The 23,749-nt window shown below is 47.7% G+C and overlaps 1 protein-coding gene across 1 annotated transcript; it reads left to right on the top strand.

The window, feature by feature from the left end:
* The first annotated feature begins 78 nt into the window (after positions 1-78).
* On the top strand, positions 79-22,612 carry ACOT8 (acyl-CoA thioesterase 8). Its single transcript, XM_033914796.1, has 6 exons — positions 79-246; positions 5,694-5,830; positions 9,423-9,648; positions 9,834-9,991; positions 17,881-18,072; positions 22,036-22,612. Exons 1-6 carry the CDS (start codon positions 110-112, stop codon positions 22,152-22,154), a joined length of 969 nt encoding a protein of 322 aa, XP_033770687.1. The 5' UTR covers positions 79-109; the 3' UTR covers positions 22,155-22,612.
* The last annotated feature ends 1,137 nt before the right edge of the window (positions 22,613-23,749 follow it).

The following is a 23,749-nucleotide window of genomic DNA, read 5'->3' as shown; positions in this document are numbered from 1 at the left end:
ATTCATTTTTTGGTGGAGGGTGGGGCAATGGCTTCCATCCACGACTTCCGGTGCAAGGACCGATGAGCACGTGATTAAATTGCCTCCGCCCCGCCCCCTTTTAGCTAAGATGGCGAGTTCCATACAGGCCGAGGCCGAGCCTCAAACCGCCCTCGAGGCCGAGTCGACGTTGCCTTCCCCAGACCTTCGCAGCGTGCTCGTGACCAGCGTCCTGAACCTGGAGCCGCTGGACACTGACCTGTTCAGGTACCGAGGGTGGGGAGGGAAAGGCTGAAACAAGGGCGTTTAGGAAAGCGCGCCCTCGGGGGGGGGGGGGGGGGGGAGAAAAGGATGCGTTCTTAAGACCACGCCCACAAGGTTGGCGTATGGGGCGGGGTTTAAAGATGCAATCGAGGGAAGGGGCGGAGCCTCCACGTTGTCTTTTAACTACTTCTTACCCCTCTCTTTTACTAAGGCCTTTAGCGCGCGGGCCGATGAGCTTTGTGTAAAAGGCGGCCTTAATTCCCTTTTTCCCTACTTCCCACATCCTCTGTCTAGTTCGATCAAAGCTGTAATTCTGATAAATAGTTGTAAATCTGCTTGTCTATGCAGATCCTAATCTAACTGATGTAAACCGCCTAGAACTCGCTGGGTATGGCGGTATATAAGAATAAAATTATTATTATTATTAAAATTATTATTAATTGACGGGATTAATTTTGACCTTTTCCTTGCAAGTTGTTTTAACGCTGGAGTCGCCCCTCCCTTCTTGTTTTGGGATTTTTAAAAAATTCAATGTTCTATACTGTTCTCCCAAGGGAGCTCAGAACAGTTTATAGTAAACCCCCACGAATTTGCGGTTCGCGAATCGCAGGCTTAGTCATTTGCGGTGTTTTCCAACCGCCACTGCCTTGTACTAAAGTCATGGTTACACCAGTCAGGAGCTGCTTTGACACGTTATCTGGCCTGACTTTAGTAACAGGAAAAGGTGGTCGGAGCATACCGCGAGTGATTTTCTGCATCCGCCGGCGCCCCAACTGCCCTCTCCTGCCTTTTGACAGGCGAAAAACTGTATTTGCAGTTTTTTTTAAATTCGCGCAGGTTCCTAGAACGGAACCCCTGTGAATTTGGGGGGAGTACTGTATATGAATTTTTATTCAGGTACTCGAGCATTGTCCCCTGTCTGTCCCTGTGGGCTCACTATCTATCTAATGTACCTGGCAGTGGCGTAGTGAGGATGAGAGGCACCCGGGGCGGTGGTGCCCCTTCCCTGCCACACGTGTGCACCCTTTCCCCGTACCTCTTTAACTTTCCCAGCGTGAGCAGCATCACCAACTTGCTGTCGGCTCGCCCTCTGATGTCACTTCCTGGGTGTGCGACCCGAAAGTGATGTCAGAGGGAGAGCCAACGCAAGCAGCACGGAGTTTCTGCTCATGCTGGCAAAGAGCTAGAGGTACGGTAGGGTGAGGAGTGGAAAGGAGCAGGGTGTGGGGGGGGGGGGCGGAGAGGAGGATAGGTGCCGGTGCCCCCACCAAGCCAGCGCCTGGAGCAGACCACCCCCTTACTACGCCACTTGTACCTGGGGTAATGGGATTATACCCCCACCCCTTTTTACAAAGCCATGTTTTTATCGCCGGCTGCAGCAGTATTAGCTCCGACGCTCATAGAAATTCTGTGGTTGTCGGAGCTAATACCGCTGCGGCTGGTGATTAAAAAAAAAATCCAAACTCGGCTTTGTAAAAGGGGGGAAGGGGTGACTTCCCCAGGGTCACAAAGAGCAGTGTGAGTTTGAACCCACAACCAAAGGGTGTAGCTTTAACTTCCCCATTTTAGTCATGATAACCTTTTTAAGTGAAGTCAGACACCCCTTAGTCTGATTTAATGCACATATTCAAATTTTAGCTAAAGTTCTTCATTGTATGCAGTTCTCTGTCGTGCATATTCATCGTGGTTGTCCTGAAAACATGACTGGCTAAATATAGAGGAACAGGGGAGATAGGATACAAACCTTATAGTTGAAGTTGGTCTGTTTTTTTTAAAGATATCCACAATGAACATCCATGAGATATATTTGCATATAATGGAGGCAGACTGGCATGGACTTCCCCAAGGACTGGGTTGAGAAACCCTGGTTGAAAGGTATAAATGCACAGTAAAAGAGAACTTTCCAAAGGAAATAGGAGACATGATAAGCCGACCTGTAGAAAGAGTTTTTAATCTCCAAAAGCTAATCAAAAAATATATTTAGTCCAATAAAAAAGTATCACCTTAGATTCCTTTACTATGTTTTATTTTGATATATTAATTTTTAAAGTGGAATAACATGACAACCACACTACATTTAAGTACCTCACGGGACTGTGTCGAAGTGGAAGATGATATTTTCTTTCTCAAGGGACCCTTGGCCACAAAAGGGCACCCGCTCAAACTCAGGGGCGGAAAATTTCATGGCGACACCAGAAAGTATTTCTTCACAGAGAGAGTGGTTGATCATTGGAACAAGCTTCCAGTGCAGGTGATCGAGGCAGACAGCGTGCCAGACTTTAAGAATAAATGGGATACCCATGTGGGATCCCTACAAGGGTCAAGATAAGGAAATTGGGTCATTAGGGCATAGACAGGGGGTGGGTAAGCAGAGTGGGCAGACTTGATGGGCTGTAGCCCTTTTCTGCCGTCATCTTCTATGTTTCTATGTTACCTTAACCCTAAATGAAGGCACAGGGGAGAGAATCAGTTACAATGATGGAGACTTCAGTAGTTGGAACCCAAGCACAGTACCGGGTAGAGCTTTGGATTCTTGCCCAGAAATAGCTAAGAAGAAAAAAGTTTAAATTGAATCAAGTTGGGCAGACTGGATGGACCATTCGGGTCTTTATCTGCCTTCATCTACTATGTTACTATGTATGCAACCCTACCCTACCTACTTTACTGGGCAAAGTAGATTGGCTGTCTCAATCTTTGTTTGCTGTCGTCTACTATATTCAGTAAATTAGAAAATAGTCCACATTCCAGACATATTGTGCTTACAGATTTTCAGGGAGCTTGGCCTCAATCCTGAAAACTGTTGACCTGAGGCACGGGGACATGTAGTCTTAAGTGCCACACCTTCAACAGTCTGCACCCAATGTCAACAGCCAGGCAAAACAAGCTAATAATTATACAGCCGACTGTGCCTGGCGATGATAATACAGTAATTGGGCTAGAATTGACTTGTAGTGGAACAGGGTGAACTGGTTTTGATGGGATGAAAATACCAAGATCTGACAGAAACCGAAACTTCTCCAGTTCTGGCCTGGCTCAAGTTCCTACTCAGAAATGGCTCAGATCTGATTCTGAGCTGAGCAGCTTGTTTGTATGAAACCCCCACAGGATACTGTGAACTGCAGCATGAGGGGTAACAGTTTTAACAGGCTGTACAATACATTGTTATCGGCACCACTTGACTTTACTTGGTCATTTTTTTCCATTGAGAATATTATCTCCACTGCGCCATGACCTGAGCTTCAATCCCTCACTGGAATTTCTGTCAGGTGGCCTCTGGCTAGCATAGTCATCCAGGGCCACTGAAAGATCAGAAGCCAGGCTCAGGGCAAACAATGTTGAGGGACTGGTCCCGCTGGCAGCTGCACCTCTCCTCTGCCATGTCAGGAAGTCACATAATAGGATTTCTGGTCAGGTGCAGATAGCATGTGAGAGCTATTGCCACCGCTGCCAGTGACCCTTTCAGAGAGAGGCTTGTTAAGGAAAAGGACATGCAGAGCCCAGGCATTTTTATGGTGGAGGCAGGCCTGAGGGAATCTTGCCTCCCCCTCTCAGCAGCCCTGCTTCCATCCATCCACTTTAGTTGGTAAATGAGTACCCGGCGTAGCTGACAGTTAAGATGGCGGGAAAGGTAATGGCAAAACCCTACTAATTTACTGAGAAACCATTACGCAGGTGATGGCCCCCCATAAGCTATCTGCAAAGTGGTACTTGCGTACAGGTACCTGCCATTACTTTTATCCCTATTCTTACTGCTTACCTGAAGTGAATGCTATCCGAAGCTATACTTTATCCTGCAAAAGTTCAGAAACCAGGGAGGAGCTCTTGAGTATGAGAAGCATGTTATGATGCATCATGGAGGAAGGAGTGGTGTAGTGGTTAAGAGCTACAGCACCCTGAGTTTGTGGGTTCGAATCGCACACGGCTCCTTGTGACCCTGGGCAAGTCACTCTATTGCCCCAGGTATGTTAGATTGTGAACCTGTCGGGACAGATAAGGAAAAAAATCTTGAGTATCTGATTGTAAACCGCTTAGATAACTTTAATAGGTGGTATATAAATACCTAAAATAGGAGAAAAATGGTGTCGTAGCCATCGCAGTCACTTTTAAAGGTAATGAAAAGACTAACTTAATGCATTTTGAGGGGAGTTCCATAAATAACACTCAGAATTCAGCACTGAAAAAAATCAGTGCTAAGTGTAGTTCTATAAAGGCCACACATCCTTTATAGAACCACAGTTTCGAGTTGCACCGGTTCCTGCACCAGATTTGTGCAGGGGTGTGTGTGGCGCAGTGGTTAGAGGCAGCCTCCACACCCTGAGGTTGTGGGTTCAAATCCCAAGCTGCTCCTTGTGGCCCTAGGCAAGTCACTTAATCCCCCCAGGTACATTTAGATAGAGTGTGAGCTCACCAGGACAGATAGGGAAAAATGCTTGAGTACCTGAATGTAAACCACGTGAGGCTGTAAGTGGTATATAAATAACCGCTCTGAACAGTTTGTGGTACTGCGGTATATAAAATAAAGTTATTATTATTATTATTATAAATGCTAAAAATAAATACCTGGTGTATATGCTGGTGTCCAAGTTAGGCTGCATTCCGCGACAAAAAGTGTAACATTTTGGAATGCCCATGCCCAGTGTTTTTAGCAAGGGTGGGAGGCACCCAGGGCGGTGGTGCGCTCCCTCCGCACCCCCATGCCACACTCGTGCCCTCCCCACACCTGGACCTCTTTATGTAATGTAATGTAATGTAATTTATTTCTTATATACCGCTACATCCGTTAGGTTCTAAGCGGTTTACAGAAAATATACATTAAGATTAAAATAAGAAAGGTACTTGAAAAATTCCCTTACTGTCCCGAAGGCTCACAATCTAACTATCTTTGCCAGCATGAGCAGCATCTTCAGCTTGCTTTCTCACACTGGCATTGGCTTTCCCTCTGATGTCACTTCCTGGCCCCACGCCCCAAAGAGATTTCAGAGGGAGCCAGGCCGGCGTGAGCAGCAGGCTAGTGTAGTCACTCGCGCTGGTGAAGGTTTTAAAGGGGGCGGGGATTGGAGGGCGCGAGCGTTGCATGGGGGTGGAGGGGTGCTGGCGGTTCGCCCCTCCCTTACTAAGCCACTGCACATGCCCCTTTGGGTTTATATGCAGGTACCTCCTCTCTCCCTAGTGGGCTGACAATCTAAAGGGAATTTTTGGTTTTGTACCTGGGTTAATGAAGGGTTAAGTGACTCACCCAGGATCACAAGGTTGAATCCAGTTTCCCAGAATCACAGACTGCTGCACTAACCATTAGGCTACTCCTTCACCACTAAACAGGGTCAGGGCAGGAAAAACATCAAGAGCCTTATTTAGAAGGGGGGGGAATAAAGCGTTTTGGTTACAGAAATAGATATCAATTATCTGAAGCCAGGCATCTTGTTTACTGTTCCCCCCCCCCTTCCCCACAGAGGCACGCATCACTGGTTTCCTGCTTCTCAGAGGCTCTTTGGGGGACAAATCGTGGGTCAGGCCCTGGTTGCTGCTGCAAAGTCAGTCGGTGAAGATTTCCAGGCCCACTCCCTACACTGCTACTTTGTCCGAGCAGGTAAGCTTGACAGAAGGAACAATGTACAGCTGTCCTTTTCTGTTTACCCATTTCATTCTCCAGTATTGTGTTAGTCTTTGCTTAAGATGTAGTTCCAACATTCCCATTCTATGATGCATGCAACGTTGGTTAAGAAGAAGCCGATTGTCAAGTTACCTGCTGCTAGAGGACTTTGATCCGTGCAACTTCTAGTGCAGATATTTTTTTTTAACAACAGTTGTTTTGCTCAGCTGGATTTTTCTTGCTTCATTTTTCATTCTCAACCTTTCCTAGGTAGCACCAAAGGATCCTTGCCACCCAGGGACTTTGAAGAGTTACCTCCTCTGGGGCATATGCTCATCATTATTTGTCTGGTGAGGGCAGCCATTCTCGGGCCTCAGTGCACCACCTCCATGGTGTGCCCAGCGGCTGCCAGCCCCAAAAGCTGGTACTCCAGATCCTCATCCTCTGCATTACAGTATTGTTTGGTGCATTTACTGCAGCTTTGTAAAAGGGGACCTATGAACATAAGAACATAAGAAATGGCTTCGCCGGATCAGACTCTAGGTCCATCCAGTCCGGCGACCTGCACCCGCGGAGGCCAAGCCAGGTGTTCCCTGCTGAGAAACCTTGTTTACTCGTATCCCCCCAATGTGATTTGCAAGAAGGTGTGCATCCAACTTGCTCTTGAATCCCAGAATGCTGGTCTCCATCACGACCTCCTCAGGGAGAGCGTTCCAAGCGTCCACCACTCGTTGTGCGAAACAGAACTTCCTAATATTTGTCCTGGGCCTGGTGCCCCTCAGTTTCAGTCCATAACCTCTTGTCCGAGTCACATTTGACAATGTGAGTAATGATGTTTCTTGCTCTATTTTGTCAAATCCTTTTAGTATTTTAAAAGTCTCTATCATGTCTCCTCGCAGTCTTCTCTTCTCGAGGGTGAACAATCCCAGTTTTATCTTCATGGGCTGACTAGATGGACTGTACAAGTCTACATCTGCTGTCATCTACTATATGTAACCTGAGTCACGCAGTTCAACCCTTATCCAAGTTCTATTTCATATTTTCACATATGCTCAAAGAAAATATACTTTTAACTGAATAGTTTTTTTGGCTCATTGGATGCTCGTTTGACACCTATTCCGAAAGATCTACTTGGAATAGATAGAAACATAGAAATAGACGGCAGATAAGGGCCACGGCCCATCAAGTCTGCCCACTCCAGTGACCCTCCCTATCTATCTTTGCGGAGAGATCCCACATGTCTATCCCATCTGGCCTTAAAATCTGGCACACTGCTGGCCTCAATAACCTGAAGTGGAAGACTATTCCAGCGAACAACCACCCTTTCAGTGAAGAAGAACTTCCTAGTGTCACCGTGCAGTTTCCCGCCCCTGATTTTCCACGGATGCCCCCTTGTTGCCGCGGGACCCTTGAAGAAGAAGATGTCTTCTTCCACCTCGATGCGGCCCGTGAGATACTTGAATGTCTCGATCATATCTCCCCTCTCTCGACGTTCCTCGAGTGAGTAGAGCTGCAATTTCCCTAACCGCTCCTCGTACGGGAGCTCCATTAAATTACAGGCAGTCCCCCGGGTTAAGAATGAGTTACGTTTTTAAAGCTGTTCTTAAGTTGGATTTGTATGTAACTGTCCCTACCGGTGTTCCCTCTAAGGTACAGCATTCACAACCACACACTGTTCTTAATGTGGCCATTAGTCACTCCTGAATCTGCTGCAGGAAAAGTGTAGGAGTCTATGCCACTGGAAATACTGCTCAGTGAAATCAAATGAAGCCGCAACCGCGTTCTTAAGTACGAGTCGTACTCAAGTCGGGCATCTGTAACTCAGGGACAGTCTGTATAGGCCTCTAGCAGCTATTACATTCTTTACAAACATTGATGCTCGTCAACTATCTGCCTGTTTAGACAACCATAATATTCTTTCCCCTACATTATCTACGTTCAGTGAAAGCTTTAGCACTCAGACGCTATTAAGGATTTTGCTCACAGAAATTCACATGCAGTTAGCTTATTGTACCTTGACTACAATTCGATTGATCTTGATGTATTAATCTGTTTATTCGATTCTATTGGCATTTCAGGAAGAGTAGTTGACTGGTTTAGGATTATTAGGATTTTATATACCGCCTATCAAGGTTATCTAAGCTTAGGAGGTGTATTAATATAGTGTATTTAGCTGCTATAGTAAACCTAGTTATATGTGCATATAAGTAGGGCAAATGATTTGGTATAAACATGTGCATATAAGTAGGATGATCAACATGCCAGTAACATAAGTAGTATAATTGATTATGGCATAATCATGCCTGCAGGATGGACCATTGGTCTGACCCAGCAGCGGCAATGCTTATGTTCTTATGCCAGTACTACTAACTCTGAATTGCAACACATCACAGAGCTCCGTGTATTTCAGTGTAGAGCCTATAAGAACATAAGATTTGCCGCTGCTGGGTCAGACCAGTGGTCCATCATGCCCAGTAGTCTGCTCACGTGGCGGCCCTTAGATCAAAGACCAGTGCCCTATCTGAGTCTAGCCTTACCTGCGTATGTTCTGTTCCAGCAGGAACTTATCCAACCTTTTCTTGAATCCCTGGAAGGTGCTTTCCCCTATAACAGCCTCTAGAAGAGCATTCCAGATTTCTACCACTCTCTGGGTGAAGAAGAACTTCCTTACATTTGTACGGAATCTAGTCCCTTTTAACTTTAGCAAGTGCCCTCTCGTTCTCTTCACCTTGGAGAGGGTGAACAATCTCTCTCTACTAAGTCAATTCCCTTCAATATCTTGAATGTTTTGATCATGTCTCCTCTGTCTCCTCTTTTCAAGGGAGAAGAGGCCCAGTTTTTCTAGCCTCTCGTTGTACGGCAACTTCTTCAGCCCCTTAACCATTTTTGCCGCTCTTCTCTGGACCATTTCGAGTAGTACTATGTCCTTTTTCATGTACAGCAACCAGTGTTGGATGCAAGTGGGGGCGTACCAATGGCATGATAACCCTTTCAGATCTGTTTGATTCCCCTTCTTAATCATTCCTAGCAAAAGCTCTTTGTAACTCTGTATTGCAACACCTCTATAGACGCTCATGTAAACCGCTCTGAATTGACTCCCCAGTCATTAGTAGTGGTATAGAAGCTCGCAATAAGGGGCTCATAATCTAAAGTGAAATACGTCCAAAAACCGCTCAAGTTGGTACTTGGATGACCGAAAACACAGGTCATCCAAGTGCCGAAAATCAAAATGGATTTTTGGACTTTTTAGGCCTCAGAATACCGCTGTGCACCCAGATCTCAAAGGGGCGTTTTTTTGGAGCAGTAGTTAGGACGGGATGTGGACCGACCTAGACTTGGTTGTCCTGTTGCGATAATCGAAGGTTTGAGACTTCCTGGATGGAACTTATACATTGTGACTTAGGCGATCTAAAAACAGGTCTAAGTACCCAAAAGGTATCAAAAATGACTAGATAACCACTGCAGAGACCAGGTAAAGACTTCCCCCACACGCTCCCCCTATATTCACTTACCCCATTTGCTGTACTATAATTAGGGTACAGAAGTTTGTCTTTATGGCTGCCTTACATAACATTTCCTCCTTTTCCAGGTGATCCAAAAATTCCAGTCCTTTATCAAGTGGATCGAACCCGCAATGGAAACAGTTTCTCAGTTCGCTCTGTGAAGGCCATTCAGAATGGACAGCCCATCCTCATCTTCCAGGCTTCCTTCCAGAAGTCTCAGGCGAGCCCCTTGAATCACCAGTTCCCAATGCCTTCGGTGCCACCACCAGAGCAACTCCTCACCCGTGAGCAACTTATTGAGAAATATTTACGGTGAGAGGGCTAGAAGTGCCTGCGATCTCCCATCTCTTCCCCATCTTTTATAATCAATAGCTGCTGTAACCAGCCTCTCTAATGGGTTGTGATTTGAGAACGGGGAGGGGTGGGGGGACACATAGACTACAAAAAAAAAATGAAAAGGAAAGAAATAACTTTGTATTTTTTATTTATTTTCCAAGGGACACCAATTTAGTGGAAGAGTACCGTCGGGGACTCACCAGAATGCTTGCTCAGGAAGTTCCAATTGAGATCAAACCGGTTAACCCCCCGGATATGTTTCACCGTGAGCCCCAAGATCCCAAACAACTCTTCTGGGTCCGAGCACGAGGTTACATTGGTAAATTCTTTTGTATACATGCTGATTTTTTTTTTTTTATAGTCTTCCAACTGCCAGCCTGTGAACAGTTACAGGGTAAAGTCAGGGTGGCAGTTCATTGTTTTAATTTGGCTGAAACCAGATGGGCACTTTAGCAGGTTAACTTCTTTGGAAAGTCAACAAATATTCATGCATTTTTACAACTGATAGAATTTGTACAGGGTTTTTTTTTTTTTTTTAAATTTAAAACTATTTTCATCTCTTATAAGTATTAACTACATGACTTTTTTTTTTTTCCCAAGAAAGATTTGTTCTTTAGCATCCCTCCAGTCTGGCACAGAACGGATGGGTTTTGAGGATTCCCTTTCCACTACAGCGGCTGCTGCTTGCGGTTCCGATTTAGCAGGCCTCGCTGCCGCTTCTGCATTCAGGACAGTCTTTTGGCAGGCCTTCCTTCGTTTTTGGCAGGAAGTGCTGCCATTTTGCCTGTGGTCTCAGGTGACTTTCCTTCTGTTTTTAGAGAGACAGGAACAGGTCCCATCTCTGACTTTTTTTGCCTCTGCAGTGAGTTCTGTGGTGCCACCGGGGGCAAGGCTTATTTATAGGCGGCTGGGAATCCTGCTTTGTCTTCGGAGGGGTTTTTGCCTTCTCCCGAGCACAGAAGTGGCAACGAGGCCTGACTGGAGTCTGCCACTAAATCAGAACTGCAAGCAGTAGCAGCCGCAGTAGCAGAAAAGGAATCCCCAGCACCCATCTGTTCTGTGCCAGTCTGGAGGGACTTAAAGAGAGAAAATTAGCAGGTAAGATCTTAATTTCCCCTTCTTTAGCACTCTCCAGACCAGTAGAGGTTAACTTTACGAATGGGTATATATCTAATCATGACCAGCAGGTGGAGACTGAAAACAAAACTTTGGGACAGTATATCCTAGCCCCTCCTCTCTATTTCCCTCAGTCTTCTTTCAGTCTCCAGCAGGTGTTGAGTGATCTGTACCCATCTCCCTTGGTAGGGCTGTTGGAATTTGTTTAAGGGGTTTATTGTCCCTGTTTTTAGCCGGACGGAGCTTGGACGGACTCTGTTTGGGGGTTCGTCCGACCTCGGGGGTGTCAAACCCGGCGGGTCACGAGCGGGGTCCCTCCCCCCACTTCCTCCACCTCCCCACATTTTTTTAGAGGAGCCTCAGCAATAAGCCTTGCCCCCTAAATCAAGCAAGACTATTGCTTTGAGAGCCTGTGGAGTCTGTTCTGTAAAAAAAAAAAAAAAAAAAAAAAAATCCTGAGGTAGTGCTGGTCTGGAGGGTTGTATCCCTTTAAGAAAACTGTATTTTACTGTATTTTTTCAACTAACCGGCACTTTTTTACAGCTAGGTCGCGTATGGAGCAATGAGCACTTCTAAAGGGAAAAAGTGCTCATTGTGCTCCAGACGCGAGGCACTCGCGGCCGGCCTGTGCAAGCGGTGTTCAGGCCGGTGCGGTGGAGGAGCTCCGTCGGCAGCGGCTGCAGGCGCCCAGAGCTCCCCGCCGATGGTGCCTCGCGAGTCGGCAGGGAACGGAGGAGAAGCCCGGTCTTCTCCGTCCGCCCACGGAGGGATTCCCCGAGCCGCCGACGGTCGGGTTTTTGAGGATTCCCTCTCAGCTGATATTTTGACAGCTGATGCCGGCTTGCCTGTTTTAGCGGCTGAGACTTTTCAGGTCTCTCAGCCGCTGCAGGCTGTGGAGGGAGCTGTTTTGGCGGGAAAGACGCCATCTTCTCTGTCTGGCCCCTCCATTTTGTCTTCCACCTCAGGTGACCTTCCCCCTGTTTTGACTATGCAGGGGCAAGGTTCTGCTGGGTCCCCTGCTGTGGCAGGGAGTCCCTTGGGACCCTCGGGGGGGTTTTCTCCTGAATTTTTCTTTTCTTTATGCAGAGCCTATTTTCAGGCGGCTGGGGGTCCCGGTTGCGCCCAGGGGGTCTCGGGGGGTGGTTTTTCCTCCGCGCTTCCTGCGGCTTTGCCTCTTTCGTCTGGCGTGACGTCCCCTCCGCCGCCTCCCTTGTCCAAGCGTCCGCGGGTGTCGTGGGACGAGAATTTGTGGTCGGAGGAACGGGTCGGTCTGGAGGAGGACCTGGACCCTTCTGAGGAATTCCAGGACTCTCTGGAGGGGACGGAAGCTGGCGGCGGGTTGTCGGATTTCCCGTTCTCCAGTGACGAGGCGTCTGTGGTGCGTCTTTTTCAGAAAGATGAGTTGCCTGACCTTATTCAACAGGTTTCTTCGGTTTTGCGTTTTGAGGACGCGCCGCCGGAGACTCCGCGTGTGGGGGACCCCCTGTTGCGGGGGATCCGTACCGTTTCCCGCTCTTTTCCTATGCATCAGGATATTCGGGATATTATCCTGGAGCAGTGGAAAACGCCGGAGACGCCGTTTCGGCTGGCGCGCAGCATGGCTCGCCTGTATCCCATTCCTGAAGGGGATCGGGCTACGTTAGCTTCGCCGGTCGTGGATGCGGTGGTCTCGGCAATTTCCAAGCGGCATACCGTGCCTGTTGAGGGCGGTTCTGCCTTGCGAGATCCTGAGGAGCGCAAATTGGAGGGCCTCCTTAAGCAAAATTTTCAGGTCTCTGGTTTTGGGGTCCAGGCGGCTATTTGTGGGGGACTGGTCGCTCGCGCCGTGTTTCGGTGGGCGGAGCGGGTCTTGGATCGAGAGTCTGACGACTGGTCTCTGGTGGATCAGGAGGTTGCGAAGATTGAGATGGCGGCCTCATTCCTCTCGGATGCTCTCTATGACTTGGTGCGGATCTCGGCTAAGTCTATGGCTTTTGGCGTGGCCGCAAGGCGTGTGTTGTGGCTGCGCGCTTGGGCGGCGGATGCTGCGTCCAAAGCTAAGCTTACTAAATTTCCCTTTCGGGGGTCGTTTTTGTTTGGAGAGGATTTGGATAAGTTGATTCAGACTCTGTCGGACTCGAAAGTTCCCCGTCTGCCGGAGGACCGTGCCCGCCCGGCGTCTCGGGGGGGTGCGGCCCGGGGGCGTTTGCGGGATTTTCGCAAGTATCGCCCTGGGCGTGGGGCTGCTTCTTTCCAGTCTCCGGGATTTTCCCGGGGTCGGTTCTTCCAGCGTATGCAGCCCTTTCGGGGGGCCCGTCGGGGGGCAGGGAATCCCTCCGCCGGTTCCCCCGCTTCCCGTCCTGCACAATGACGCCTTGCCGGCGCCCCCTTTGGTTCCGGTGGGGGCCCGGCTGCGCGAATTTTTCCCCAAATGGGCCGAGATCACGTCCGATCAGTGGGTCCTGGAGGTGGTGCGGGACGGTTATGCCCTGGAGTTCGCCCGCTCTCTACCGGATTTTTTCCTCGCTTCTCCATGTCAGACTCCGGGGAAGACGCAGGCTTTTCGCCAGACCCTTCAGCGCTTGCTAGATCTCAGGGCAGTTGTTCCGGTGCCCCCTCCGGAGTGGGGCACGGGCAGGTACTCCATTTACTTTGTGGTGCCCAAGAAGGAGGGGACTTTTCGGCCCATCCTCGATTTGAAAGGGGTCAACAGGGCTCTCAAGATTCCCTCTTTCCGTATGGAAACTCTGCGGTCGGTCATTCTGGCGGTTCAGCCGGGGGAGTTTCTCACTTCTCTCGATCTGACGGAGGCCTACTTGCATGTTCCCATTCGGGCCTCTCATCAGCGTTTCCTGCGCTTTGCGATCTTGGGTCGGCACTTTCAGTTCTGTGCGCTTCCCTTTGGGCTGGCCACGGCTCCTCGGACGTTCACCAAGGTGATGGTGGTCGTCGCGGCAGCCTTGCGGTCGGAGGGCATCCTGGTACACCCCTACCTGGACGACTGGTTAATTCGGGCAAAGTCGTTGCAGGAAAGCTCCCGGGTTACTGCTCGGGTGGTGGAGTTTCTCCGGTCGCTGGGCTGGGTGGTCAACCTTTCCAAGAGTCGGTTGGTCCCGGCTCAGCGTCTGGAGTACCTAGGGGTGCTGTTCGACACCTCCTTGGGGAAGGTCTTCCTCCCAGAGGGCCGGGTGAGCAAATTGCAATCTCAGATTCGCCTGCTTTTGGCGTCCCGGTGTCCTCGGGCGCGAGATTTCCTCCAGGTCTTGGGGTCGATGGCGGCGTCCCTGGACGTGGTGAGGTGGGCGCGGGCCCACATGCGTCCTCTCCAGTATGCTCTGCTCCGGAGGTGGTCTCCCCAGAGGCACGGGATGGATGTTCCGGTTCCCCTGCGAGGCTTGGCGCGCTGCAGTCTGCGTTGGTGGCTCCAGACCCCTCACCTAGTTCAGGGGGTGGGTCTGGATCTCCCGCAGTGGACGGTGCTCCTGACGGATGCGAGTCTCCTGGGTTGGGGGGCTCAGTGTTTGGGTCACTCAGCCCAGGGCACCTGGTCCGCGGAGGAGGCCGCCTGGTCGATCAACGTGTTGGAGACCAGAGCGGTCCGTCTGGCGCTGTTGGCTTTCCACTCCCTGTTGCGGGGCAAGTCGGTCAGAGTGCTGTCGGACAATGCCACGGCGGTGGCTTATGTCAATCGTCAGGGGGGCACCAAGAGCACTCAGGTGGCGCAGGAGGCGGCTCTGCTCATGGTTTGGGCGGAATCCCATCTGCTGGACCTCTCGGCCTCTCACATAGCCGGAGTAGAAAATGTTCAGGCAGACTTCCTCAGTCGTCACTTCCTAGATCCAGGAGAGTGGTGTCTCGGCGCCGAGGCGTTTCAGTTGATAGTGCAGGCTTGGGGGCAGCCCCTGATGGACCTGATGGCCACGGGTGGCAACGCCAAAGTGCCCCGCTTCTTCAGTCGTCGCAGGGACGGTCTGGCCGAGGGTCTGGATGCTCTGGTCCAGCAGTGGCCAACGGAGGGGCTGTTGTATGTATTCCCTCCTTGGCCGCTGGTGGGCAGAGTGCTTCTTCGCATTGTTTACCATCCGGGTTTGGTGGTGCTGGTGGCGCCGGATTGGCCTCGCCGTCCGTGGTATGCGGATCTGGTGAGGCACCTGGTAGCGGGTCCTCTTCCTCTGCCTCTCTCGGACGACCTGCTGATGCAGGGTCCCATTCCCATGTTCGACCCGTCTCCCTTCTGTCTTACGGCGTGGCTCTTGAAAGGGGTCGCCTTAGCAAGAAGGGATATTCCGACAAGGTGATCTCTACACTGTTGGGGTCCCGGAGGCTTTCTACCTCTCGGGCTTATGTGCGGGTTTGGCGTCTCTTTGAGGAATGGTGTCGGGCGCGGGGAGTGACCTCTTTTCGCGCTTCTCTGCCTAACATTCTGGAGTTCTTGCAGGACGGTCTGGATAGAGGCCTGGCTTGGTCTTCTCTCCGGGTTCATCTTGCGGCCCTGTCGGCTTTTCGAGGGTTGGTGTCAGGTCAGCGTTTATCGGCTCTTCCTGATGTGATTAGGTTTTTGCGGGCGGCCAAGTTGCTTAGGCCTCCCCTACGGCCCTCGGTTCCCTCTTGGGATCTTAATCTGGTGCTTTCTGTATTGGTGCGTCCGCCTTTCGAGCCGTTGGACGACTGTTCTTTGAAGGACCTTACTTTGAAGGCGGTCTTTTTGGTGGCCATTACTTCTGCTAGGCGTGTTTCTGAGCTGCAGGCTTTCTCTTGTAGGACTCCCTTCTTGGAGTTTTCTAGGGAGCGGGTCGTCTTGCGGCCTGTTCCTTCCTTTCTGCCTAAGGTTGTTTCTCCTTTTCATGTCAATCAATCGGTGGTTCTCCCGGTCTTGGGTGGTCGGGAGGGCTCTTCTGAGCAACGGCAGCTGCGCAAGTTGGATGTCGGTCGGGTCCTTCGCTCTTATGTGCAGCGGACCCAGGAATTCCGGAAGTCCGATCGTCTCTTTGTCCTCCTGGCGGGTCCTCGTCGGGGAGCTGGCGCTTCTAAGGCTACTATTGCGCGCTGGATCAAGGAGACGATTGCTTCCGCTTATCTTCTGAAACAGCAGCCTGTTCCGGAGTTTCTCAAGGCTCATTCCACTCGGGGTCAGGCGGCTTCTTGGGCTGAGTCGTCGCTCGTGCCTCCTGTGGATATTTGTAAGGCTGCGGTTTGGTCCTCCTTGCATTCCTTTGTTCGTCATTATCGGGTTGATGTGCAGGCGCGTCGGGACGCGGTGTTCGGTGAGCGTGTACTAGTATCGGCCCTTCGGGGGTCCCGCCCGTGAGAGGGACTGCTTTGGTACGTCCCATTCGTAAAGTTAACCTCTACTGGTCTGGAGAGTGCTAAAGAAGGAGAAATTAGGTTCTTACCTGCTAATTTACTTTCTTTTAGCTTCTCCAGACCAGTAGAGGTCCCCACCCTGTCTGTTGTTGTTGTTGTTGGGGCTGTTGCGCGGGCAGTTTTTGGTTTTTTGCTGCGGGTTCTAGTATTTTTCTAGGGCCGGGGAGAATTGAAGAACAGCGGCTGTGGCTCGGCTGGCTTAGCTGGCGAGCTGTGGGGACATTCTTCCTTCGGGAATTTCTCCTCTGCATTTTCCAACAGCATTTTGGGTTTTGTTATTTGTTACTCCTTTCGGAGTATTGTTTTTTCTCTCTGTTGTTTTCCAGTTCTTGGTTCTGCTTGGCTATTCGGCAGACTGAGGGAAATAGAGAGGAGGGGCTAGGATATACTGTCCCAAAGTTTTGTTTTCAGTCTCCACCTGCTGGTCATGATTAGATATATACCCATTCGTAAAGTTAACCTCTACTGGTCTGGAGAAGCTAAAAGAAAGTAAATTAGCAGGTAAGAACCTAATTTCTCCTTTCTGTAGGCACAGACTTTAAAGATTTTTTTTTCTTATAAATAAAACCTATAGACTGCCTACAAGACTGTTTTATTTTACCTTGCAATAAAATAATTAACCCCCCTTTTACAAACCATAAGTTCAGTTTTTAGCGCTGGCCGCGGTGGTAACAGCTCTGACGCTCATAGGAATTCTGTGAGCATTGGAGCTGTTTCTGCCGAGGCTGGCGCTAAAAACCGTGCTGCAGTTATTTAAAATGGGGGGAGGGGGTAAAAATGAAGCCTTACTTAGTGCTATTAGGAAGCTGAGGGTTGATTGCCATCCTGTCTAGAACGACCAGAGACCTGCGAGATCCCAACAACTCGGGAGCAATGTTAGGAAATTCTTTTTCATGGAGAAGGGGTGGTAGATGCCTGGAATGCCCTCCTGAGGGAAGTGGTGGAGAGGAAAACGGTGATGTAATTCAAAAAAAGTGTGGGATAAACATAGAGGATCTCTAATTAGAAAACAAAGGATGTAAATTGAAGAGCTAAGGCTGGTCCTGGACTGACTTGCACAGTCTGTGTCCCATATGTGGTGATTTGGTGTAGGATGGGCTGGGGAGGGCATCGATGGGAACTTCACTAACTTGGAACATGAGGATGTCACTGGCCAGACTTTACGGTAAATATCCTGCACACAACGGGATGGTTGGATAGGCTGGAGTGAGCTTGGACGGTAACTTCAGCATTTGGAACCTAGGACAATATCGGATTTTACAGTCTATGGCCCAGAAATATCAAAGAAGAGATAAGTTAATCCAATCATGTATTTTTTAATGAGTATAACTTATGGGCAGACTGGATGGACCGTTCAGGTCTTTATCTGCCGTCATTTACTATGTTACCTGGCAGAAACCCAAAGAGTAGCAACATTCCAGAGCTGAGATTGTGATGTCATAATGCCTCATTCCACCAATGCGCAAGAGCCATCCTCAGCAGTGATGTCGTAATGGCTTGATTAGATGGCAACTTCAGCATTTGGAACCTAGGACAATACCAGGTGGACTTTACAGTCTACGGCCCAGAAATATCAAAGAAGAGACAAGTTAATCCAATCATGTATTTTTTAATGGGTATAACTTATGGGCAGACTGCATGGACCGTTCAGGTCTTTATCTGCCATCATTTACTATGTTACTATGACTTGCCTCCTCCCCACAAACAGAAAAGAAGAGAAAAATGTTCTGTTATTTGTTTTTTTTTCAGGTCCGTGTGACATGAAGTTACACTGCTGTGTTGCTGCCTATATCTCAGATTATTCCTTCCTGAGGACGGCCCTGCTGCCACACCTCAAATATTCCATCAGCTTCATGGCCTCCCTCGATCATTCTATGTGGTTTCATGCACCGTTCCGCTCTGACGACTGGATGTTGTACGAGTGTGAAAGCCCCTGGGCAGGTGAGAGTTTCATTGAAGGTGGGTTGTGTAGGGCATCCACAGTGGCAATTTTGTTGCAATGGACTAGAAAAGCTAGCAATGGACTTGGAGTGTGGCCATTCCTGCTTGGGATTAAGAAACTTGTCTACCACGTTTCCCCGAAAATAAGACCTATCCTGAAAATAAACCCTAGTTAAGATCGACCCCTGAAAGCCCCCCCTCCCCCCCCGAATGTCCCTAACACTCCCCGACTCCATCCCTGACACTAGTGCTGCCTGATTCGATGAAAAAAATTGGACTCGTCAATTCAGCGACCCCACCCCAGTGAGACCTGACATACCTCCATTCCAAAGTCTCCAAAAACGGCAGCGGCAGCAGCATTCTGAATGGGCTGCTTCATGGCCTTCCTTGCCAAGACCTTCCCTCTGCCGCTTCATCGATGACACAAAGGAAGACAGGGAAATAGAGGAGAGGAGGAAGATACAGCTGTAGCTTAGTAAGGGGGTAACGGCAGGAGCAGACTGCCTGACCTGGGTGCCATTTTTCCTACTACGCCACTGTGTAACATGTCCCTAAGTTTGATCACTTACTACTGTAGTCAATCAGCATTGTTTTCTGATTTCATTCCATATTGAATTCACAGCATCCTCATGGTGGCACTCCTGCAGCCATAGTGACCTGGATCAGGGGTGGGCAACTCCGGTCCTCGAGGGCTGGAATCCAGTCAGGTTTTCAGGATTTCCCCCAATGAATATGCATTGAAAGCAGTGCATGCAAATAGATCTCATGCATATTCATTGGGGAAATCCTGAAAACCTGACTGGATTCCAGCCCTGGAGGACCGGAGTTGCCTACCCCTGACCTAGATGGTCTATTCAGTTCTAGCCTGATCTCTTTTGACTGTCCCTCCCCTCTTTGTTTGTGTCATGCATATTCATTGGGGAAATCTTGAAAACCCAACTGGATTCCAGCCCTGGAGGACCGGAGTTGCCTACCCCTGACCTAGATGGTCTATTCAGTTCTAGCCTGATCTCTTTTGACTGTCCCTCCCCTCTTTGTTTGTGTCATGCATATTCATTGGGGAAATCTTGAAAACCCAACTGGATTCCAGCCCTGGAGGACCGGAGTTGCCTACCCCTGACCTAGATGGTCTATTCAGTTCTAGCCTGATCTCTTTTGACTGTCCCTCCCCTCTTTGTTTGTGTCATGCATATTCATTGGGGAAATCTTGAAAACCCAACTGGATTCCAGCCCTGGAGGACCGGAGTTGCCTAACCCTGACCTAGATGGTCTATTCAGTTCTAGCCTGATCTCTTTTGACTGTCCCTCCCCTCTTTGTTTGTGTCATGCATATTCATTGGGGAAATCTTGAAAACCCAACTGGATTCCAGCCCTTGAGGACCGAAGTTGCCTAACCCTGACCTAGATGGTCTATTCCAGTGATTCCCAACCCTGTCCTGGAGGAACACCAGGCCAATCGGGTTTTCAGGCTAGCCCTAATGAATATGCATGAGAGAGATTTGCATATGATGGAAGGGATAGGCATGCAAATTTGCTTCATGCATATTCATTAGGGCTAGCCTGAAAACCCAATTGGCCTGGTGTTCCTCCAGGACAGGGTTGGGAACCACTGGTCTATTCAGTTCTAGCCTGATCTCTTTTGACTGTCCCTCCCCTCTTTGTTTGTGTCATGCATATTCATTGGGGAAATCTTGAAAACCCAACTGGATTCCAGCCCTTGAGGACCGGAGTTGCCCATCCCTGGTCTAGCTCCTTTGGAACTTAGGGGTCTCCAATTAATTTTCTTTATGGAGATGTGATGAGATAGCATCCTGGCAGTGAGCCCAGTAGCTGCTTTCTCTTACAGATTTATTTTACTTCATTTTTTGTCTGCCTCAGTGTTTCTACTTTCCTTCCTGCTTTCTCCCTGTTCTCATTTCCAATTCAGGAACATGTTAAGACATATCTCTTCTCTCTGTAATCCTCAAGATCTATATTTACATTTAGTTTAAGATTCTCATTGTAGCTAAAGTCTATATATCTAGGAATCTTATTTGTAAACGGCAATGAATCCTTGTTGAAATTTTGTGAGGTATAAGAAATTGATGGTATGGTAAAGTGGTGTGGTAGCCATGGGTTCCCCCTCCCCACACACTTTTAAAGGTAATAAATAAGAACATAAGAATTGCCGCTCCTGGGTCAGACCAGTGGTCCATCCTGCCCAGCAGTCCGCTCACGCGGCGGCCCCCCAGGTCAAAGACCAGTGTTCTAAATGAGTCCAGCCTCACCTGTGTATGTCCCAGTTTAGCAGGAACTTGTCCAGCTTAGTCTTGAAACCCTGGAAGGTGTTTTCCCCTACAACAGACTCCAGAAGAGCGTTCCAGTTCTCTACCACTCTCTGGGTGAAGAAGAACTTCCTTATGTTTGTACGGAATCTATCCTCTTTTAACTTTAGAGAGTGTTCAAGTTCAAGTTCACTTTATTTTTGATGAATCGCCTAATTAAAACATTCTAAGCGATGTACATTTAAAAACAGATTATAAGAGAACATTCAGTCATATTAGTAAAACATTAAAAAAAACAATAAAACACGTATTTGTTAAATAATTAAATAATACATTAAAAACAAACATGAAAAAGGGAGGAAAGGGGGGAAAAGTTACATATTTTCTAATGGTGTAGGAAAAAAACATATATTAGGAAAAAACATAAAATAGGGATGAGAAAAAAAAAGAGAAAAATTATTCATTAAAAGCATCATTAAATAAAAAAGTTTTTTAAGAGTTTTTTAAAAGAGATAATATCTCTATCCTTTCTAATAAAAAGAGGCAGAGTGTTCCAGAGTTGGGGAGCTAAAACAGAGAACATATCGTTTCTCCTTGTTCCCACAATTTTGAGTGAAGGGACCAAAAGTAACTCTTGTTGTGATGAGCGAAGAGTTCGATTAGAATGATAAGGGATAATCATTCTAGATATACCTTGGAGAGGGTGAATAGTCTGTCTTTATCTACTAAGTCTATTCCCTTCAGTATTTTGAATGTTTCAATCATGTCTCCTCTCGGTCTCCTCTTTTCAAGGGAGAAAAGGCCCAGTTTCTCTAATCTCTCACTGTACGGCAACTCCTCCAGCCCCTTAACCATTTTAGTCGCCCTTCTCTGGACCCTTTCGAGTAGAAATAAAACACAGAAAAGAAATAATACAATACCTCTTTTTTATTGGACTAAATATATTATTTGATTAGCTTTCGAAGACAATACCTTCTTCCAATCAGAAATGATAACCAGAACACTGCATCAATGATTTATGGTGAGAATACTACAAGGAAGTTTTAAGACAATTTAGGAGCGTAAGATCTTTGAAGTCAAAATGATGAAATATTTTGATGCCCAGCAGCCAGGACTTAACAGCGATCTTGGTTTTCTATTCCATTGTAAACCATAAAATTACACTGCTTTATCATCCTCTTTACCATCCACCCAGCTCTCCTTGTTTCTCACCCCATCATCTTCCCGTGACACTGTCATTGGAATGCTTTTATGCTTCATTTATATATTCTGATATTTGTCAACATTTGCTCATTTCTGATCTGAAGAAGACAGTATTGCCTTTGAAAGCTAATCAAAAATGTATATATTTTATTTCTATTTATTACCTTTTTTTGTAAATTTATTTGATGTACATTTTTCAATAGGCAGTAAGTCTTTTAATAAAGTTAAATTGTCTCTTAATGGGTAACAAGGCACAGAATTTTAGCTGCATCAAGGGAGGGGAATTTTCAGGCAGCTGAATAACGCAGGTAAAATGCTTTGAAACTTGCTCTCCTGTAACCAAAACCTTTGCCGTGGAAGTATATGTATTTTTGCAGTAGTGGAAGAATTCCTGGGTGTAACTGTCTGTCGGATTTGCTCCGGTAGCCACTGGGGTGGTGAGGTGAACACTTTCTGGAATGAAAGACTTGAGTTTGTCACTGTTTCTGTTTTGCAGGTGACTGCCGAGGGCTGGTGTGTGGACACCTCTGGCGCAAGGATGGAGTCCTTGCTGTCAGCTGTGCACAGGAGGGGGTGTTGAGAGTGAAGGAGAAACAGCTTGAAAGCAAAATTTAGTCAGAACGGGTGGTGCTGGTCTCTTTGAAGCTTTGCCCAGTGCAATATATGGGACCAGCTTCTCACCTACACAAAAGCACTTTAATTGCTTCTTATAAAATTAGCAGAGGCTTTGCTACACATAAGAGTCTATTTTGTTAACCTTCAGTATTTTCTGTCTTAAGAAAAAAGACAATGTAAAATCTTACAGTAATATATTGAAACAAATGTGTAAATGAAATAATGACAGCTGGAGGCTTTAGCCAAAAGATAAAAGTTCCAGGAGAAAACCATCCAACCAAATCCTGTGGGGGTGTTTTTTTGTTTTGTTTTGTTTTTTTGACAGTAAGGATTAAAGTGAGGAAAAGGGTCCACTTTTAGTCTGGTATCTGCACACTTTAAAATACATAGAACATTAAGGGTCCTTTACTAAAGTGTGCTATATTTTGCACTTAGAGCACCTTAACATCAAATAAACACGCAAAGGTTATGTGGTAATTGATAGAGCGTGCCCACCATGTCCTTATGGATTACCACACTAAAATTGGCACTAGCCCATATCAACCTGCTTCTTCTTAGTGTGCCTACTGAGGAGATGCTAATTGAAACATAGAAACATGATGGCAGATAAAGCTAAATGGCTTATCCAGTCTGCCCATCCGCAGTAACCCTTATCTCGTTCTCTCTTTAAGAGATTCCATGTGCCTATCCCAGACTTTATTGAATTCAGACAGTCTTTGTCTCCATCACCTCTACTGGGAGACTGTTCCCTCCATCTACCACCCTTTCTGTAAAAAAATATTTTCTTAGATTACTCCTGATCCTATCACCTCTTAACTTCATCCTATGCCCTCTCATTCCAAAAGTGATGGTTAGCATGCAGCAGTGAAGTGCACTAAGGGGAGAATTCATTATGATGTGCTAAGACAGACATTATCTTCTTATGGCTGTCTTGGCATTTAGCGTGTGCTAAATTGGTTAGGGTTCATAGACAATTGAGCGCAAGATGGAGGCGCGCGCCGAAGAAAATTTCAGTTTTTAGGGGCTCCGACGGGGGGGGGGGTTTGTTGGGGAGTCCCCCCAGTTTACTTAATAGAGATCGCGCCGGCGTTGTGGGGGTTTTGGGGGGTTGTAACCCACATTTTACTGTAAACTTAACTTTTTCCCTAAAAACAGGGAAAAAGTGAAGTTTTCAGTAAAATGTGGGGGGTTACAACCCCCCAAACCCCCCACAACGCAGCGTGATCTCTATTAAGTAAAGTGGGGGGGTTCCCCCCCACACCCCCCCCCCCGTCGGAGCCTTAAAAACAGTAATTTTCTGCGGCGCGCACCTTTGTCCCGGCGTGCTTTTGACCTGACACCATTGGTTAGTGCTCCTTGATGAATTCCCCCCTCAGTGTAGTATGCAGGCCATGTCCTGATGCCTTGCCCTTCTAGGAACAGTTGGTGTATTTGTGCAGAAGTAGTTAACATGTGCTAATTGGTATATTGACTGCTTAGCACACTTTAGTCAAAAAAACAAAACCATTGATCCTTTTCTAGGAGTTAAGTAATTGTTGAGTAATCTTAACTTGCCAAACATGTACGAAGACGAAAACTTAAATCTCTTTCAGCTC

The sequence above is a fragment of the Geotrypetes seraphini genome, chromosome 11, assembly GCF_902459505.1.
Source record: "Geotrypetes seraphini chromosome 11, aGeoSer1.1, whole genome shotgun sequence".
In the NCBI taxonomy this organism is placed as follows: domain Eukaryota; kingdom Metazoa; phylum Chordata; class Amphibia; order Gymnophiona; family Dermophiidae; genus Geotrypetes; species Geotrypetes seraphini.
This window is presented reverse-complemented; position numbering and strand designations above follow the sequence as displayed.